The sequence below is a fragment of the Dysidea avara genome, chromosome 10, assembly GCF_963678975.1.
Source record: "Dysidea avara chromosome 10, odDysAvar1.4, whole genome shotgun sequence".
NCBI classification, from domain to species: Eukaryota; Metazoa; Porifera; class Demospongiae; order Dictyoceratida; family Dysideidae; genus Dysidea; species Dysidea avara.
In genome coordinates this window covers 688,372-709,173 of record NC_089281.1, presented here as the reverse complement: position 1 = coordinate 709,173, position 20,802 = coordinate 688,372, and the positions used below count along the sequence as shown (strand labels likewise).

At 37.7% G+C, this 20,802-nt stretch overlaps 2 protein-coding genes across 4 annotated transcripts; one reads left to right on the top strand and one right to left on the bottom strand.

Annotated features, from left to right (window-relative positions):
• Positions 1–379: 379 nt before the first annotated feature.
• Positions 380–7,508, bottom strand: LOC136268620 (large ribosomal subunit protein uL11m-like). 2 transcript variants are annotated; one of them, XM_066064008.1, is made up of 5 exons: positions 7,363–7,508; positions 7,179–7,313; positions 5,382–5,477; positions 3,695–3,788; positions 380–634 (listed from the first exon to the last, which is right to left on the bottom strand). In XM_066064008.1, exons 2-5 carry the CDS (start codon positions 7,302–7,304, stop codon positions 480–482), a joined length of 471 nt encoding a protein of 156 aa, XP_065920080.1. In that variant the 5' UTR covers positions 7,305–7,313; positions 7,363–7,508; the 3' UTR covers positions 380–479. The 2 variants fall into 2 exon arrangements, with proteins under 2 accessions (XP_065920080.1, XP_065920079.1); XM_066064007.1 differs by having other exon boundaries at positions 7,179–7,414.
• On the top strand, positions 7,387–20,591 carry LOC136268619 (golgin subfamily A member 5-like). Of its 2 annotated transcripts, XM_066064005.1 has the most exons (15): positions 7,388–7,935; positions 9,157–9,351; positions 9,937–10,156; positions 10,210–10,333; positions 10,832–10,928; positions 10,976–11,082; positions 12,235–12,390; positions 13,590–13,718; positions 14,191–14,253; positions 14,304–14,339; positions 14,678–14,833; positions 15,825–15,915; positions 16,723–16,828; positions 17,747–17,810; positions 20,455–20,591. In XM_066064005.1, the coding sequence occupies exons 1-15, from the start codon at positions 7,437–7,439 to the stop codon at positions 20,536–20,538; spliced, it is 2,127 nt and encodes a 708-aa protein (XP_065920077.1). In that variant the 5' UTR covers positions 7,388–7,436; the 3' UTR covers positions 20,539–20,591. The 2 variants fall into 2 exon arrangements, with proteins under 2 accessions (XP_065920078.1, XP_065920077.1); XM_066064006.1 differs by lacking the exons at positions 16,723–16,828; positions 17,747–17,810; positions 20,455–20,591 and adding an exon at positions 16,575–16,714 and having other exon boundaries at positions 7,387–7,935.
• The last annotated feature ends 211 nt before the right edge of the window (positions 20,592–20,802 follow it).

The window sequence follows — 20,802 nt, the reverse complement described above, 5'->3', positions numbered from 1 at the left end:
TACTCATGAAACTACATACCACCTGTCAAGTCTGTGATACCCCTACAAACATAAAGAACACGGCAAAGCAGCTTCATATACTTTGCATGCACACCCACACGCACGCACGCACACACACACACACACCCTATAGACTACACACAAGACATTACTGATGGTTGACACACAATTGTTCATTAGCATATTTACAGCTTCACATCCACCATACCAACCCCTCCTCCTTCACATGAACTTCAAAATATATACCTAGATAATAAATCCCTTACTACATTAATAAACACTAAATTTGCAGTAGCAATATACTAACTCATCAACCATCATGATGATGCAATGACCAGGTCAATAAAACATCAAAGACTACAATCCACAAACTGGGGGATTCAATTCAACCACAAAAAATATATTTTTCATATATGATATATCATGATGAGAATGTACAGCATGTATACTGGTGTGTGTTGTAGTACAATCATCAGTTGTTATTTGATCACTTCAATTCCCATACTCCTGGCAGACCCGATAATACATTTGCAAACACTCTCCAGTGAATGGTCAGCAAGGTTGGGATCTTTATGCTTCACTTTTGCTATCTCGTAGATGTGCCTCAAACTAACTCTCCCCACCACTTCATGACCTACAACAAAACACAATCACATTAGTGGACAAAGGATCAAATGTCACCAAATTGTTAGAGGATATCACTGGCCAGTCAAAGCTAGTATAGTAACATGATACAGTAGGACGGCTGGTTTGCAAACGGCTGGTTTGCAAACTGCTTGTTAACTTGCACTTGTGAACTAAAGTTTTAAAATGTCGAGTTATTGATGAACAACTAGGCAAAATGTGACCTGCTGAGTGAAAACCTGACATGTTTGTATAATTCTGTTTTTGTGATAACATACATTGGGTAAAAACATGTACTACATAAATAATTTTACACATGTTTTAAACGCTTAGTGAACAGTCAAGAAAGACTTGAATTGAAGTATAATTGAAATATCTAATATACCAATTAATGGATTCATCTCTTCATGGAGACTTTTGTGTCACTTCTGTACCATGAAGCAAACATGAGTGATGTGTGTTTGTTTATGTTGTGGTAAAACGTTACTTTATCGTCACCATTTCTAAACTTGAACAGCCTTCTTGCTTTTAATAACATGGGTGTGTTTAGGCCAACAACTATACCTTGCTCCAGTTCACTCGAGACATATGATTGATTAAGCAAGCGCCTGTATTTTTTTCCCGTATAGGCACTGTACAGATTGTTTTCCTCTTCTTGCTGCCTATCGCTATAACTCCAAAAGGACTTGCTAGATTAGGCTGAAACTTTAACAGCCCAGGGGTTTTCCCTCTAGACAACAAAAAAGTTATAAAACAAAGTTTGAGGAAATGCAAACAAGTCAGGTTTTCACTCAGTGGGTCACAAATATCATGACCAATGAACACCAAGGTTATTTCTAAGAAAGGTTCTGGATTCATAGAATGGAAACTTGATCTTTAAAAATAACCACTCTTGTATAACAGCTGACTTGAATACAATTACTAGTGATGCCTTAACAATTAAACTATAACATGTGTGTATAGTGTAGCATGTATAGTGTAGCATGTATAGTGTAGCATGTATAGTGTAGCATGTATAGTGTAGCATGTATAGTGTAACATGTATAGTGTAGCATGTATAGTGTAGCATGTATAGTGTAGCATGTATAGTGTAGCATGTATAGTGTAGCATGTATAGTGTAGCATGTATAGTGTAGCATGTATAGTGTAGCATGTATAGTGTAACATGTATAGTGTAGCATGTATAGTGTAGCATGTATAGTGTAGCATGTATAGTGTAACATGTATAGTGTAGCATGTATAGTGTAGCATGTATAGTGTAGCATGTATAGTGTAGCATGTATAGTGTAGCATGTATAGTGTAACATGTATAGTGTAGCATGTATAGTGTAACATGTATAGTGTAGCATGTATAGTGTAACATGTATAGTGTAGCATGTATAGTGTAGCATGTATAGTGTAGCATGTATAGTGTAGCATGTATAGTGTAGCATGTATAGTGTAGCATGTATAGTGTAGCATGTATAGTGTAACATGTATAGTGTAGCATGTATAGTGTAGCATGTATAGTGTAGCATGTATAGTGTAGCATGTATAGTGTAGCATGTATAGTGTAACATGTATAGTGTAGCATGTATAGTGTAGCATGTATAGTGTAGCATGTATAGTGTAACATGTATAGTGTAACATGTATAGTGTAGCATGTATAGTGTATCATGTATAGTGTAGCATGTATAGTGTAGCATGTATAGTGTAACATGTATAGTGTAGCATGTATAGTGTAGCATGTATAGTGTAGCATGTATAGTGTAACATGTATAGTGTAGCATGTATAGTGTATCATGTATAGTGTAACATGTATAGTGTAGCATGTATAGTGTAGCATGTATAGTGTAGCATGTATAGTGTAACATGTATAGTGTAGCATGTATAGTGTATCATGTATAGTGTAACATGTATAGTGTAGCATGTATAGTGTATCATGTATAGTGTAACATGTATAGTGTAGCATGTATAGTGTAACATGTATAGTGTAGCATGTATAGTGTAGCATGTATAGTGTAACATGTATAGTGTAGCATGTATAGTGTAGCATGTATAGTGTAGCATGTATAGTGTAGCATGTATAGTGTAACATGTATAGTGTAGCATGTATAGTGTATCATGTATAGTGTAACATGTATAGTGTAACATGTATAGTGTAGCATGTATAGTGTATCATGTATAGTGTAACATGTATAGTGTAGCATGTATAGTGTAGCATGTATAGTGTAGCATGTATAGTGTAGCATGTATAGTGTAACATGTATAGTGTAGCATGTATAGTGTAGCATGTATAGTGTAACATGTATAGTGTAGCATGTATAGTGTAACATGTATAGTGTAGCATGTATAGTGTAGCATGTATAGTGTAGCATGTATAGTGTAACATGTATAGTGTAGCATGTATAGTGTATCATGTATAGTGTAACATGTATAGTGTAGCATGTATAGTGTAGCATGTATAGTGTAACATGTATAGTGTAGCATGTATAGTGTAACATGTATAGTGTAGCATGTATAGTGTATCATGTATAGTGTAACATGTATAGTGTAGCATGTATAGTGTAGCATGTATAGTGTAACATGTATAGTGTAGCATGTATAGTGTAGCATGTATAGTGTAGCATGTATAGTGTAGCATGTATAGTGTAGCATGTATAGTGTAGCATGTATAGTGTAACATGTATAGTGTAGCATGTATAGTGTAGCATGTATAGTGTAGCATGTATAGTGTAACATGTATAGTGTAGCATGTATAGTGTATCATGTATAGTGTAACATGTATAGTGTAGCATGTATAGTGTATCATGTATAGTGTAACATGTATAGTGTAACATGTATAGTGTAGCATGTATAGTGTAGCATGTATAGTGTAGCATGTATAGTGTAACATGTATAGTGTAGCATGTATAGTGTAACATGTATAGTGTAGCATGTATAGTGTAGCATGTATAGTGTAGCATGTATAGTGTAACATGTATAGTGTAGCATGTATAGTGTAGCATGTATAGGACATACTAGTAGTGGAATACAAAGACTAAAATAAAACATTATCTCAAACACAATGTACACAAAATTAGGAACATACCAGTTTTGCATGCTCCCTTGTCAATGCCAGCAGCTTGTTTCAGGAAATAAGATACAGTAGGGTTGGTAGTGGTGAATGTGTAGGTTCTATCTGGCTGAACAGATACAAAATAAAAGTTAAAACCTTATTATTGGCTGTTGAACATACACCACTTATTTTCACAAAATTTTATTTGTCTATAAAACACATTGAAGTAGAAATATGTGTATATAAAATTATGCACATTTTAAACTTCTTTGGTACACACTTAAACAAAGTTCAAACCTACACACCATCAGGTTCACTTGTTTATGGAGAATAAGAAAATCTTTGTTTTTTGTGTTTATACACCATAAGGCATATGAGTTATGGGAGATTAAATGTGATAGAAATAAAGTTTACCATCATCATTTATTTGTTGAAATGGCCTTCTTTTTTGTCCACACGAAGTACAGGGAATCACTATACCTTGATTATACCTTGATTATACATTGATTATACCTTGATTATACCATGATTATACATTGATTCATAGCTTGTTTTGATCATAAGTTGTGGTTATAATTTCCACATTGTTGCTGTACAAATCAAATACATGTTTAGCGCAGACTGGTCATCATAAAAGGATATAACTTTGGCTTTCCACTCCTTTGTTACTATGGATCTTCTGTTACTATGGTTACTATGGATAACAAGGAATAAAATTAAAATTGAGGAATGAGCTAAACGACTAGTTTTGTTTAGCCAGTCGCATATTAGTTTCCAATAAGAGGTACACTACAATTAGCCATTTGCAAATAAGCAATATCTTTCAAGAGAAATTTCAGAAATACTTTTTGGCTTCAAAAATAACAAATTTCTTTACACTGGCCAACTTCCTTTGGAATCTACAATCATAGATGAAATCCCAATGAGGGCAACTATCCTGGCCATAACAGTTTAAAATGCATCTGTAACAATTTTCAGCTAACATTGCATAGAGATTGACTATGCCGAAGAAGTTCATTACTGGCATACAAGAAACCTCATGTTCAATTACATGTACATGACAAGTACACCATAGATTGACAGATCCATACACTTGAAGGAAATTTCAGGATATCTTCGATTAGTGTATTTTTCATGTCTTTAAGCACAACTACACAAATATGTACCATATTTCCTCGTATAAAAGTCACATTCGATTAAACGTCTAACCGGGAGGTTTCCAGCATCTTTAGAAAATAAATGCCTGATCTCAAATAGAGGTCCGAGCTATTATTTGAGTCTACTGTTAATGGCTTTAATTGTTTCCCTTGTTCTTCATACTTGAGTTTAGAGACTTCTGAGGGATGAAGGTACTACGAGTAATCACGTGAGTCCGGATGAGTCCGAGTACATGCAGATACAACTATTTTCCAATCGTTTTAAGCCTTGACTACACTTGACTACACTTGTTAATATAGTCAACACACTGTATCACTGTTTTCTATGCTTACCATTACAGTAGTCTTGTTCTATCACCACCTGAATTTGATTAAACGCCGGGTGTCGGTCAGACCAATCCAAAATAAATGCCTGGTCTCAAATAAAGGCCCTATTTGTTTACAGACCTGGTCAAAAATGCTGAGAAAGAAGTACTGGTAAAAGCCCGGGCTTTTATATGAGGAAATACGGTAACTTGGTTTAGAATTAGCCACTTCAGTAACACTACAGATGGACAACTCACATTGACAAAAACTTTTGTTGGGATTGGAACACCTTTCTTGATATCTTTAGTTCTCTCATTGAACTCCTTACAGAACTGGCCAATATTAACTCCTCTCTGTACAGCAAAGACAACACATCAATACATAAAGACATTAATTTGTTAAGGCCAGGGAACATTTTAGAGACCACCATTTCAGCATAATTTAATCACATGGTAGCTTTTTGTCAAGGAGTGCGTAGTCTGTGTACCCTCTAGTTGAAGTATGTTGCACATACAAGTGTGTTTCACACACTGAAGAGAACAACTTCTTCAACCAATCCTAACCCTGTCCCTTCTCTTGACTATATTTTAACAACTACACACTTTACATATATGCTAATACACTAAACTAAAAGACCTCCACGCTTGCTATATTATGAATTTTATTTTTCCAGCACAATGACGTCATTCTGCAATACAAACATATCAAGTTCTTTCTAAACCGCAATGGACCTCATCCGTATTGACGTCACAACATAAAAATGGTGGCGTTAGTGTGGGGACCTTGTACGGGGTTGTATTGGGAGAATGGCGTTTCACTACTGGTTTTGCTTGGTGGGATTATTTCACATCACCACATTACGCTAAGTATCCTCTTACATTCATTATCAATAGTCCTATGTTGTGAAAACTGCGAACAAAGTTCATTTGGTTACTATGACTGAAAACATGATGAAGTCTCCACACTAACACGGCCATTTTGTCAATTATAAGGGGGGCTCTTGACCCCCCTCCAAAAATGTCTAGTATACTAAGATTGAAATACTCTAATAGAGCAGTCATAGTGTGTATATAGTGAGCTACGCTATGTAAGGATTTTATGTACTTTACAAATGCATAGTGGGTAGGATGGGTAGCTATTGTCAGCATGTAGGTTGTGACTTTTTTTCTCAAACCAGACAATGTCATTTTGACGCCCTACCCCCCCCTCCCCTTGCAAAAGTCTGGATCTTCCCCTTGCATGTCATGTCCTAGGAATGTCTATAGGAATTAATGAAATTGTAGGGACTTACAACTGAGTGCATTCCAGAGGAACATGTGAAGCCTTTACTCCCTGTATTAACTTGGCCTCCTGACAGGCCCACATTACTATTAGGTATATTACTGTTGTACCCCTGATAAGTGGTAATAATTTGGACAGGGATCATGTATCACACTGGAAAGAATGCTTACATTGTCTCACGGGGGAAAGAAACAGGTTCCTAGGCTGTTATGTGAGGAAATTGTAATCACTAACATGATATTTGGATTGTCATCAAATGTAAAAATCCAATTAAAATCTTATTCATTTAATGGACAATTGTTAATTCCAATTTCTGTCCAAAACATATCCAAATTGTTGGATAGCTAGTTACTAATGTGGTATGGATAAGGCCACTACAAATAAATTCTCATCTGGTTACAACTCTAAATATTCCATTATTTTCTGATTATTATTATATACTGTACAGGCTCAGTAAAAGCGATTTTGTAATAGTGTCAGCTCACGTGTTAGCAGTCAGCTATCAAGTTGGCACAAAATTACATTTGTGCAACTTAAAAGGAAGGTACAAGCTTACGCATGTTTTATGCAGCTTTTATGGTTGTTCCAGGCAAATAATGACTTTAAAAGCTGCCAAACTTATAATGGAAATGAACCGCCTGCCCGCACGCAAATTGTTTGAGTCCAGGACAGGAAACAGAAAATTTATTTGGTGTGGCCTAATGGTGATGCAGGTGGGATTATACATAAAGTGGTCTACATGCATTGCCACAACATGAAGGGGAGGGGCTCACTTGTCCAAGAGACGGTCCTAATGGAGGTGATGGGGAGGCTTCACCAGCTGATATTAATAATCTCATTGTACCGCCCATTTTCGCTGTAGTAGCTGCAGCCGCAGCTTTGCCAAGCTTCCTTGCCATATCAGTTTACTTGGATAATATGTAATAGCTTAATACGACACTAGATCTTGGTACTCACGTGCTGGAAGGTGCTAACTGTTATTATTCCATTTAATGCAACTTATTTCCATTTAATGCCACGTTCTTATTTGGATGTCCTGGTTTTCAGAGTTAGCGGGTAAGGCCGAGGCATTCTTAGATCGAGTAGACCAAGCTACAGCCACTACACTACAAAATGTCCAATCACCGTCACGAGACGTGCCAGGTCACGACAATGCGGTGGACTCACGTATTGGAGAACTACAGAGAATTAATAGGAAAGAAGGACACGGCATGGACTCGACTAGAAGTAGTTCAATGTCAGACCTTCAGTCTATGGTGAAGACACAACCAAAAGTACCTAGAGACTTAGCACGGGTTGGCCACTCAGGACCAGTGAAATATTTCACTCCAGGCAGCAGTAGACAACGTTCAGCCCCGCCCAATGATGCCACATCCCTTAAGAATGATGATAATTGGCTAGAATATTTGAACACTCCTACCAATTCTGATAAGGAAACAACAAACACATCAATAGTAATGGAACATGACAATACTGCTACCAAGAATGATAACATTCTTAATAAGGAAGTTCCTGCTATTACTATAACAGGTTAGTACTGTATTTATAGGTACATGATACAGCTCTAATCACCCGTACTTCGTTCCTTGTTACAATGTTGGGATGTTTCATGTGGTTAGCTACGTATATAACACACATATAGAGTCATTGTTTATAGTTTATCCCTAAAACTCGTCATGGAAGTGACAGCCTCTAGTATGGAATCCTTCGTGTGTCCTTGAAAGACATCCATTACACTGGTTGTTTTAATGTACCAGTGGAGTATCTACCTTTGAGGCAACCAAGGCAGTTGGGAAACTATTTGAATGATTCAGTACTGCAAAAGATACTCTAATAGAACAGTCACCTACATTCAACTCTAGTAGAATAGTCAGGTTTGCCTCTCCTAAATTTTCTGGCTACGCCCTTGTGTACACATAACAGTGATCTTGTTATTGCAGGTTTTTGCAATTGAATTCGGCGACTTTGCAATTGAATTTGTCCCGTTTGCAATTGAGTTCGTCGCTGTTGCAATTGAATTCGTCCCATTTGCAATTGAATTCGTCGGTTTGCAATTGAATTCGTCCCGTTTGCAATTGAATTCGTCGCTTTTGCAATTGAATTCGTCGCTTTTGCAGTTAAATTCGTCCGTAACAAGAATGGCAGCTGGAGCAAACACGAAAACATGATGTAGCAGCTGCTACAAGAACTTGTTCAAGTACAACGGTAGTAAACAACTCTTTATAAGGCAATAATTCTTCCTCTACAGCCTATCCAGCAACATTCCAAACTCTACTACGCCATTCGCGATGGGTGTGGTAACTCGCGAGCAAGCTAATTAACTTGTCAGACAGCTATCAACTTCGCGTACTACCAGCTTCAATTACCTTCTAGTGTCTCAAGTGTAACTCTCCAAGGCATAAATAGTTCATCTCTTAATGAACAGGTTGGTTTCTTGAAGCCGTTTTGTTTATGACGAATTGTAATGCAAACGCGACGAATTCTATTGCAAAACCGACTAATTCAACTGCAAAACCGACGAATTCAATTGCAAAACCGACGAATTCAATTGCAAAGGCGACGAATTCAATTGCAATACCGACGAATTCAATTGCAAACGGGACGAATTCAATCGCAAAGGCGACGAATTCAATTGCAAAAACCTGTATGTATGTATGTACTGTGGAAATTGAAACTACATTTTTGTCATTTTTATATATGTTCCAATTTTCCTAACACACAAGAAACTTAACTATGATTGTCATAACTCAGATGATGATGATACCGATGCTGGTGATGTCACAGCACATGTTGTTCATATGCCAGATCAGCAGGTTGGACAGGAATCAGTGTTACAGGACAAGCTATCAAACATGGAGCTTGAGAACACCTTGTTAAGAGGAGAAGTGAAACTGCTCAACACAGAACTAGCTAAGGCCAACAAGAAGTTGAAGGAGATGCAAGAATGTGAGTGAATACTTTCTAATAGAACAGTCAGCTTTTATACAGTGTTATTAGAACAATTAGTTTTTAAGACTGGAGGGTAGGACAGGCTCATGTGATGGGAGCATTCATATTTGGACAATATGTAGACTTATGTCAAACCCCTTCGAGCATTTCTTGCAGAAACCATTGAACGTTACATGTAATGCATAATTTTTATCAAAGGTGCCCCTTCAAACACTCTAATAGAACAGTCAGCTCTTATGCTAGTGAACAGTTAGCATCTTATGTACTGTACATAAGAACTGTTGAACCCCCTGTTATCTGAACCCCCTGTTATCTGAACTTAAAAGTGAATACTCTAATCCACAAGTTGTCAAAAGCCTCTAATAGAACAGTCAACTGTCAAGTGTTCAGTTAAATGATGTTTGAGATTCAACTGTAAAGCTTATTTGTATATTGCCATAGTTTATAAGTGACTAAACAAGAATGTTTTTTGATGTTATTTATAGCCACAGTAGTGTTATGACTGTATAGATATACAGACCATGATGTAATTTTACTATATATAACTAAACCGAGATAAAAAAATGATGCTACTATAAATAGCAACAGCAAGACATCAACATGATGCAATGCTAGCTAAGGAACAATCACTAGAGAAGGAACAGCTGTTGAGACAGTTAAGAGGACGAGAAGAAGACTTGACAGCTTCTGTCACTACCAAAACCTCTCAGCTGGCAGCCATTAAAACGTTATTGGAAGAGACACAATCAGCTCTGGAACAAGAGAGGGAGAAGAGCAAAACAGCAATGGTGGAGAAGGAAAGGTGGGTGGGGCTGGCTGCAGGTATAGGTGAGTGTAGCTATGCTTGGTGTGCAGGCTTGTAGAGGATGCCAGTCAAAGTAGTGGACTACAGGCTCAAGCCATGGACAGTCTACAGGAGAAACTGAGGCAACTTCAGACAACTATTGACCAAGAAAGAGCAGCCTCTGTCCAAGCTAAGGTGCTTTTTTTAATTAGAGAGTGCCTAAAGTAGAGTGTGTGTGTGTTTTATTTGAGTACACCTGCAGGGTATATTATAGTGGGGTGAGCTTTTCTACTATAATTGTTTACGTATCATAACTATCAGATCTTTATAGTACACATAACACTGAACAATAGGGGGCTGCAACAAATATTCAATTTGTTCTTTAAGATTTTATCCACATACTAAATTTACCATTCGGATATTCTACAATACGAAGTGTTTACAGTCAAAATGGTGTTGTATGGTTACCAATGCTTTATTAAAGTGATTGAGTGTTGTGACTCTTAATAGGCCACACAGTTATTTGGATAGTGGGTGGACTACACATAAAAGCTGCTTCGCTATTGCCTAGCTATTGACCCACTGCAATGTATAGTCGTTTGATGTAGCTGTTTAATGTAGGTTGTAGCCAAAGCCATGTATTGACTAGAATACAAGTGTAGCCTACCACTACCTGTTCATTTCTCTACACAGAATGAACACAGCCATAAGGAGAGACAGCTCACTCAACAACTCCAGACCACTAGTGATACTCTGCACAAAACTGAGGCACAAGTGAAGCAGCTACAAGGTCTGGTTACCATGATGATGATGATGTCATATGATGTCATAATCTAGTGAATTGTTCTGAAAACATCAACAATTTGAGGGCATGTCAGACAGAGCTGGAGACGTCACGGCAACAACACCTTGACTACAAACAACGAGCTACTAATATACTGCAGGTGATAATCATGTTGTAATGTCACAAGAAACTAAGAGAAGATGGCATGACTTGTTCTTCAACCATGCCCTGATATACAATGGCAATATAATCTCCATTAAATTAAAAGTTATTTATGCAAAATAGTCAGGTTTTTGCTCAGTGGGTCACATTTTGTTGATTAACAACATTGGGAACCCATAAGTATGTAAAGTGTCTTGTAGCTTCATCAACATTGCCCAATATATTCACAAAATGGCTGATATCAACAGGTAATCTGTAGTCTAGAACTGTACCTTGATGATTTCCCCAGTTCATGATGAACAGAATGACACAACTCCGTAGCCTGCTGTACCCATAACTTATGATTGATCAAATGAGTGCCTGTAATTGTATAGTTATTGTACAAATCAATTGTCTGCTCTTCCTGTTGTCTATTGCTTTACATTAAGGCTGAAACTTTAATGTTATGACAAGAGATTTGTGACCTACTGAGCAAAACCCTGATATACATTTTCTTGAATCTCATTTATTTTTATTTTTAAAGGTGAATTGCATTGGGCAAAAATATTTTATGTACATTTTAGTCGCCTCAGTAAACAGTAAAAGTACTTGAATTACAACAACCTTTACACTAGCAGATTCAACCCTTTGTGGAGTGTAGAATATCTTTGTTTCATTTTTCTACCATGAAGCAAGCATGAGCTTTGTGTGTTTGTTTACATTGAAGTAAAACTAGCATCACCATTATGGTGGATATCTTTACATATGCATTATTCGATTTACAAATTTAGTAATCTCCATTGTGCTACTACAGGATCTAAGAGCTATCAAATTCCCCACTAGTGGTTTTCTATCTTATTTAGATCTATGTAGTCTTAAAACTGCTTGTAATGAAGAAATTGTGTGCAGAATTGTATAGCCCTATAACAGCTATTAACCATTCGTAGTAATGTAATTACATCATTTGATCTGGTTATTTATTAGCCAAAATTTCTTGGAGTATTATGTAGCTATCTCTCATTAATTATAGTTAACCTTTTAGAGTAGTGGCAGGTGGCTGCTAAGTTTTTGTTCATAATTTTACAGCAGATATACCGGATGTGTGTCGTATCACTGGATAATTAAATGTGGCATAATTGGAGAAACTAATTTTGATGTTGTTCATTGGTAGGCAAAGGAGAAGTTGATTACTAGTTTACAAGACGGTCAGTCCGGAGGAGGGGTCAGTGAAGCCTTACTGGAGCAGAACAAGATGGAGAAGAGAATGATTGAACAGCAGCTCAGCAATGCTGAGCAACAATTACAACAACTACGAACAGAATTGTCAGTGAGTACATCAGTGAAACTGGTCTCTACTGAGTGTTTAGATAAGAGAAGTTATGATTGTAATCATGTACCTACCTACCGGGCTCCACTAAACTACTCTAATCATACAGTATGATAGTACTGTATAGTAGGGACCACAAAGGAGTAGGCGTGGCCCACGAAATAATATCACCCAAAAAACAGCCTCAATTTTCCCTGACAACGATGAGGCAGTATTGGTTAGGTAAAACTAAGCCCAAACAAGCTTTCAGGTCGACCCAAAACACTATGCTGCAGAATTTTACAAGAATTTTATTTAACAGAATTTTCTAGTGACTGACTAACTGACTGACTGATTCCTTCAGACAAGCATAACTCGATAACGGCTAAGGCTACATGCTTGATTGTTTCACTGTTCGACGTTGCTTCGGCCTGAAAGGTACCTTTTGGCATACCGCAGTACGTACAATGCATTCTTCATGGACTTACCAGTGCCCTCCTTTGTGTCCCATTCATCTTTGCTGACAGCGAAAAGTGTCAATTTGGCGAAAGCATGTGATGGCTTCCCTTCGTAACGGACTTGGTAACGGAAATTGTCCGTATTTGTCATGGTGGCTATTTTGATAGCAGAGGTGCTTTTCAAACAGTTCTTGATTCGTACTGCTGTGTAACAGGTTGAACATAGCTGACAACAAAGCGTAATGGATACTTCACTTTTCAGACAATAATTGATATACCTGGGGTGCGCGGCACCATTTCTTTTGGTATTTGTGGATTGCAGAGGTGCTTTTCAAACAGTTCTTGATTCGAAATGCTGTGTAACGGGTTGAACATAGCTGATAACGAAACGTAATGGATACTTCACTTTTCAGATGATATTTGGTGGGCGTGGTGCTATTTCAGATGCGGTATGTGTGGGTTCACCAGTCATAATAATTATTTACAAAAAAAAGTTACTGCCTGGCTACACTGTGATTGGTTAACCTCTGCTTTTTAAAGGAATATAATTTTACAGACAACCACTGTCCCTGTTGCTGATACATTTGTATCAAAATGTTTAACATTTCAAAATTTTATCATTTTTAGTCAATAAAGTCCCTAAAAAAACCTGCAACAGTAGCATCCCTCTGTTATTAACTGTTGATGCATACAAAATATCACAATTTGAGTTGCTATTTTTCAAATTACTTATGTCCTTCGTACTGTGTTGTGATTGGTTAGGAATTGGAAGGCAGTTCTAGTGCACAGTTGGATCATGTGAGCTCACAACTGAGAGACTCAGAGAAGGCACTAAATAGAGAATCACATCAACACAATGAGACTAGAGCTCTGCTCAGTCATGCTAAAGAAGTGAGTAATGACAATGTGGGACAAACACTTAGCTCAAATGTAGTGTTATGTGATATAGAATATTTTTTTTATATTGGCAGTCACAATTATTGTATACTTTTGTGACGAATATCACAATATATAAATCAACATGAAGCCATGGTAATAAATTACTGACAAATGTAGCACTGATATTAGCAATGCAACACTACAACTACTACCTAACCTAATGGAAGCCTCTATTAAAGTTTCTAGTAACTTCATAATATAAAATATTATTACTAAACAGAAATTTATCACATTGTTAATATATTGTAAATCACTACTCAAATGTTGAAACACTTCCTCAAGCAGCTCAAGATGGTTAACACAGTAACAGACTTGCAATGTCTGTATACATTCAAAATGTTTTCACAATGTCATATTGGATGGGTTAAAATAGCATTTGAAGCACTCATTGTACTGTAAGCTATTGGATCACATGATCTTGCAGGAGCTATCACGATGTAATGAAGAAATGGTACAATTCAAAGTGACTTCATCGATACAATTGAAGGTCAGTTAACTACCACCGTTACATGTGATTGGTTAATTGTGTTGTTGTAGGACAAAGAACAAGACATTCAAGCTCTTCAAGAGAAGGTACAGGTCATTAATGCTGTTGCCTTTTAGATGATAAATAACAAAATACTTCAGTGTGTTTCATTTGGTTGGGGCACTGTGTGTTAAGCAACACATTCTCAGAGGTGGTAGGACAAGCCCATGTGCATATTACACAACTACTGAAAAATATTAAATATTTCATGTAAGCCAAATAGTCTTTGCACAATAAGTAATGACAATGTGTGGCAGTCACAACCTTCACATCTCAGATTATCAGTGATCACAAGTGATGACAAGATATTGTACAATATACTATCTAACGCTGTATCGAGTACAGTTAGGTATTCTCTCCCATAATATACTCTCTTGTTGACTAGGTAGCTGCAATATCTAGGAGCCCTGCCCACTCTGAGCAGGTGGAGCTGGAAACACGTCTTCAGGAGCTAACAGAAAGTTTGATAGAGAAACAGACATCGCTAGAGACACTTCACTCTGAGAGAAACTCACTACAATTACAACTGGATAGAGCAAAGGTACAGAACATCACTTGTAGATATCTCCTTCAACTGTACCAAGACCTTATCAATTTGTATGTGTGTCTTGGGACAGTAATTGAGAGATATGTTTAGCTTCAGTGGACACTTCTCTCAACAAATTAAGGACACAGTGCAAAAAATGTGATCACTTCATACATTTTTACTGTGAAAAGGAAACCTTATTGGTGCATGTATTTCGGGACTGGACTCCCCGAGGACTGCACTCACGTCTTAGCAATAATTTGTTAGGCATTATGTAGCTTTTGTAATGTTGGAGACACCATTATTGAACTGATACTCCTCTTCCTTACAAGTCATGTGTGTACAAATTTATTAGAATATTTATGAAATATGTGTCCTCATGTGTACTAGTAGTGACAGTGTTGTCATACAGATTTATTCCTTTGTTGCTCCAGTACTTTGTACCAGTGTTTAGGCTTCAGTGACGAGCATTGTGCCGTCCACCAGCTCAACATTGAATAGTAAATTTATTGCCATCTGAATGTGTGCATTCACTATAAATTATGGCTAGGTACTACTGTCATACATTTTTGTAAATACTTCAATAGCACGGCCTTCGTGGCTTACAAGGAAGAACGGTACCAGCTGGATAGTGGTGTCTCCAGCAATAAAAGAGCTAGATAATGATTGCTTCGGCCCAAGCCATACCTTTTCATTAACTACAGCATCTACAATGGCATTATGATCCACAAAGGACACATTAAGTCACTCAATTGTAACCAGTCATAGCATTATGCAAAACAAGTAAACAAACAAGTACAAGGAGAATTAGAAATTTTATATTTGAGTAGGGAACATTTAAAAAGCAATGAAACAAGAGACATCTGCAGCTATACTAGTGGACATTTAGTCCCTACTTTGAAAATTTTCCTTGCACTTTCCATAAATTATTATGTATTACATATTACATCACATCATTACATATTACATCATTACATATTACATCACATCATTACATCATTTATAGAGCCAACTGGCAGAGATGGAGCAGTCCCACAAAAACATAATCACTCATCATCATAATGCTGTTAGTATCAGTGGATTGGATGGATCTGCAGGTGAGCCACACCCACTTGCTATCATCTGTAGTACTGTGGCTAGGTACAGTGCTCCTCGATTATCTGACCCCCTTGGGACCAAGACACGTTCAGATAATCAACGCCCATTCATTTATATACAGAGCCCTGTTCAAATACTCTAATAGAGCAGTCATTTCTACTGTTCAGATAACCAAGTGTTTGGATAATAGAGGTTTGGATAAGGGAACACTGTAGTTGTAATGGAACCTTGCCACTGTGATATTCAGGATACCTTGATAATCAGGACACTTGTCCATGGTCCCATTTGTATCAGTGTACACACATGTAGACCCCTGAAATCAGGACACCTCACTAATAAGGACACCTTGATAATCAGGACACTTGTCCATGGTCCCATTTGTATTAGTGTACAAACATTTAGACCCCTGAAATAAGGACACCTTGATAATCAGAACACTTGTCCATGGTCCCATTTGTATCAGTGTACACACATTTAGACCCCTGAAATCAGGACACCTCACTAATAAGGACACTTTGATAATCAGAACACTTGTCCATGGTCCTAGTTATATTTGTGTACATGTTTAAGGATGACCCAACACCTACTGTATTCAGAATATACCATACTTCACATGCAGGACTATATCATCCCTGATTAAATGTACCCTTTTCTGTAGAAATGACAAGAGACGAATAACATTATAATGATAGACCACCAACTGCAACTAATAATATGGCCCCACTAGTGTTGTTATTACTTGCTTTATTGTTGGATGATGTGATAAATACCGTGATGTCACATACCTGCATAACCTGATTATCCAGTTCCACAGTTACATCCAATCAGAGTAGCAGACACGAGGTCATCATCAATGAAGTCACAATTATCACATGGTGTGCACAGAGCTGCTACCTCACTAGATGCTATCAGGTAAGAGGTGTGTGGTTTAATAAGCTAAGGGGGTGTGGCTGGTACAGTAAGGGTGATGTGGCTGGTACAGTAAGGGGGTGTGGCTGGTACAGTAAGGGTGATGTGGCTGGTACAGTAAGGGTGGTGTGGCTGGTACAGTAAGAGTGATGTGGCTGGTACAGTGAGGTTGGTGTGGCTAGTACAGTAAGGGGGTGTGGCTGGTACAGTAAGGGGGTGTGGCTGGTACAGTAAGAGTGATGTGGCTGGTACAGTAAGGGGGTGTGGCTGGTACAGTAAGGGTGGTGTGGCTGGTACAGTAAGAGTGGTGTGGCTGGTACAGTAAGGGTGATGTGGCTGGTACAGTGAGGTTGGTGTGGCTAGTACAGTAAGGGGGTGTGGCTGGTACAGTAAGGGGGTGTGGCTGGTACAGTAAGAGTGGTGTGGCTGGTACAGTAAGAGTGGTTTGGCTGGTACAGTAAGAGTGGTGTGGCTGGTACAGTAAGGGTGATGTGGCTGGTACAGTAAGGGGTGTGTGGCTGGTACAGTAAGGGGGTGTGGCTGGTACAGTAAGGGTGATGTGGCTGGTACAGTAAGGGGTGTGTGGCTGGTACAGTAAGGGGGTGTGGCTGGTACAGTAAGGGGGTGTGGCTGGTACAGTAAGGGTGGTGTGGCTGGTACAGTAAGGTTGGTGTGGCTAGTACAGCAGTAAGGGGGTGTGGCTGGTACAGTAAGGGGTGTGGCTGGTACAGTAAGGGTGGTGTGGCTAGTACAGTAAGGGGGTGTGGTTGGTACAGTAAGGGGGTGTGACTGGTACAGTAAGGGTGGTGTGGCCGGTACAGTAAAGGGGTGTGGCTGGTATAGTAAGGGTAGTGTGGCTGGTACAGTAAGGGTGTGTGGCTAATGTTAAGTTAAATTATAATTATCTGTTTTTCTCTGTAGCATTAAACTAGGAGTATTTCTACGACGATATCCTTATGCCAGATTATTTCTATTAGGATATGGTGTAAGTTGATCATCTTGTACTTTTTACATGTATCAGAATCATTACAAGGTGTAACTCTGTGAACAGAGAAAATCAAGGTCTTACAGCAATATCATAATACCAAGAGTTCATAATATAAAAAGAGAAGAGAGTGTCCTACTACAGTATAGCCTGTATAAATGCGTATCTCGAAGTAATGCAGTAAAATTTTGATTTCTTTAGGATATCATGTCAACACGTAAGGTGTTAAGGAGTGTTGACAATGCCATCAGTGGACTGCTTATTGAAGCCATAACTACAGTGGTAGTTGAAACTTAATGCTGAGTACATACCTGACCAACTAACACATTGAAAGTGACTATAGGTATTGTATCATAACTTCGAGATACGCGTTTATACAGGCTATACTGCAGTAGGACACTCTCCTCTCTTTTTATATTATGAACTCTTGATAATACTGGTTTAGTTGCATGATTCATCCTCTACATTAAATTCAATAAGGGATCATAGAAATAAAAAGTAGTGAAACAACTGAGGTTGCCTATACCTGAAGATATACTAGTGGACATTTAATTCCTATATAACTTTTCCTTATTTTTACTTTTTTTGTAACTTTGCTATGACTGGTGAACCCAAGCATACTATTAGATGGAATGAATGACACCAGGTTTATTGCTTCGTCTGAACACACACCTCAAAAGTCAATTACTGAAAAGTGCAGTCTTCATCTTCAGCTATGTCCAGCCTGTTACACAGCATTACCAGCGAAGAACATTAGGAGAAGGACCTCTCTAGTCACAACAGAAAACTCGGACGATTCCTGTCAAATGCCAGGTGGTGCTACCACGAATTGACACTTTGCACTGTCAGCCAAGATAAATGGTACACAAAGAAGGACACAGGTAACTCCATGAAGAATGCATTGTATGTACTGTGGTATGCCAAAAGACCAGTAGAGATCAAACAGTGAATAAATCAAGTCTGTAGCCCTGGCCATTGTGTCAAGTTATGCGCGGCATCAGTCAGTCAGTAGAAAATACCACTAAATTTATTTTAATATATATTTTCGTAGCAACTTTTTGGAATTGTTTCAGGTCGTATTGAATTAGGTACTTGTGGGCTTGGTTATATGTACCTAACCAATACTGCCAAGGCACCATGAGTAATAGTTTGCTGGTTTTAGGGTGATATTTTTGGCCAAAAAGCCCAGACCATCTTGATTCCTAGTATACAGTAATGATAGTACTGTATGATATGGTAAGGGTCATGATGTCATATTTAATGGACTCCTATCACACAAGTTGAGGTTGTTATTGTGTTATATTTGTACAGTACATTGACCTTATAATTAATAGTGGGTGTTGTGCCGTTTAATGTAATACGTGTTGTGTAAGATAACAGGCAACAGTTGAAAGGATACATACACAGAGTTGTCAAATGTGCCACACCTTTAACATGTTTGTACTAGCTTCCTATAATGCTACAGACGATTACCATATTATTGGGAATGATTTGCAGAAGAAAATATTCAGATGTCTATCCTTTCCTCTTTCATAAGAAAATATTCATAATTTATTGTGTGAAGCAATTAAGGATATGTGTGTGCCTACAACTGGTCAGTCTTGGGGGCACGTTTGATCATTAAAATCATTACTGTGATGTGTTGTGGATGGATATCCCACTTAGTCTGAAAATTCAGAGAAGCAGATAACATTCACAATACTTAGCAGACGATAGGCATGCAAGCTTGAGATGTAAACATCAGTCATGGATCAGCTGAATCACTTGTACAGAATGGTGACTGTAGTGTCATGGTAGGAACTTAGCATGATACAAAGCCACCTTTTGCAGTAATGATCAAAGCCATACTCACACCCCACACGATCATTGCGTGATTCGTTCTACTACTCCTTAGTGTAATTATTTCCACTCATTGCACTAAGGAATGAAATTGTGAGATTCTGTGCAAGCAGTTACAGCTGTGAGATTCTGTGCAAGCAGTTACAGCTGTAGGCTGCTAAACGAACAAGAAGGTTCAAAGGTTTTTCATGGGAATTTTGAATAGAGTTTTTTTTACATATGATGGGGGAAATATGCAAAAAAGTGTTTGTGAAGACATCTAAAAAATTCTGAAATTTACACTTTTTTCTGTGAATGATTCCCAATATATGGTATTGGATACATTACTTAGATTAATATTTTGTTCAAATGTTAATTCTCTGACTAACAACTAGTTTTCTGCAATGTTGTATGCTGTTTGATAAATACCATTGCAATAGTTTCTGAAACTATTTGACTTTGCACAAAGCAATGAAGTAGATTATATACTTCAATCTGATATTTGCATGAGCAGAAGTAAGAGAAATGTGAAAGAACATTCAAAATCTTAAAAACTAGAGCCCAGAATCCTAGTTGGTAGCATTTCACTGGTGAGACATATTATTGATCAGTATCATTAGGTTTCAATAAGGTTTATTGTTTAAAAGGAAAGTTTACAAATCTGGCTATTCTTGTGGTAACCTTCTTACAAAGCAAAGTAGGAAATGAGCTACAAGCTGTAAAAATACTAATTCATGATACATTAAAGACCTCCACAAAGTATCAACTACTTTATGCTGTGTGGTAAACTACAATTCACTGTTCACTCCATTATCCTGTTCTACAGGTACTACTCCACTTGTGGGTGATGATCATATTACTGACATATACTCCAGAGGTTCATCCTGAAGATCAATTTCCACATCCTTAAACTATTGTATATTCTTATAATTTCAATCAGATAATTCACATGATCACATCTGACACACAAGACATATTGTCCAGTAATCTTCTCAACATGTGCAAATTGAGATAAGCCATATGTAGGGACAAGTGATCCCTAGATATCTTTAGATAATTGTGTGACAAGTGAGGCAAGCTAAGAGCCTCACCACTTTTTGGTTGAAAAAAAAACTTAATCTTGATAAGGTCAAAACCTGAACATTGACAAAACCTGACTTCAACATCAACACAC

What these genes read in the sequence shown, in the direction of transcription:
- LOC136268620 (XM_066064008.1), bottom strand. Translation starts at nt 7,304, where the DNA reads ATGGCAAGGAAGCTTGGCAAAGCTGCGGCTGCAGCTACTACAGCGAAA. An exon ending in TAGGACCGTCTCTTGGACAA is followed by an intron (nt 5,478 to 7,178) that starts GTGAGCCCCTCC and finishes TTTGCTGTACAG; the next exon opens with AGAGGAGTTAATATTGGCCA. An exon ending in CAAGGGAGCATGCAAAACTG is followed by an intron (nt 635 to 3,694) that starts GTATGTTCCTAA and finishes GTTTTGTTGTAG; the next exon opens with GTCATGAAGTGGTGGGGAGA.
- LOC136268619 (XM_066064005.1), top strand. Translation starts at nt 7,437, where the DNA reads ATGTCCTGGTTTTCAGAGTTAGCGGGTAAGGCCGAGGCATTCTTAGAT. An exon ending in CAGCCTCTGTCCAAGCTAAG is followed by an intron (nt 10,334 to 10,831) that starts GTGCTTTTTTTA and finishes TTCTCTACACAG; the next exon opens with AATGAACACAGCCATAAGGA. An exon ending in ACAAGTGAAGCAGCTACAAG is followed by an intron (nt 10,929 to 10,975) that starts GTCTGGTTACCA and finishes GTCATAATCTAG; the next exon opens with TGAATTGTTCTGAAAACATC.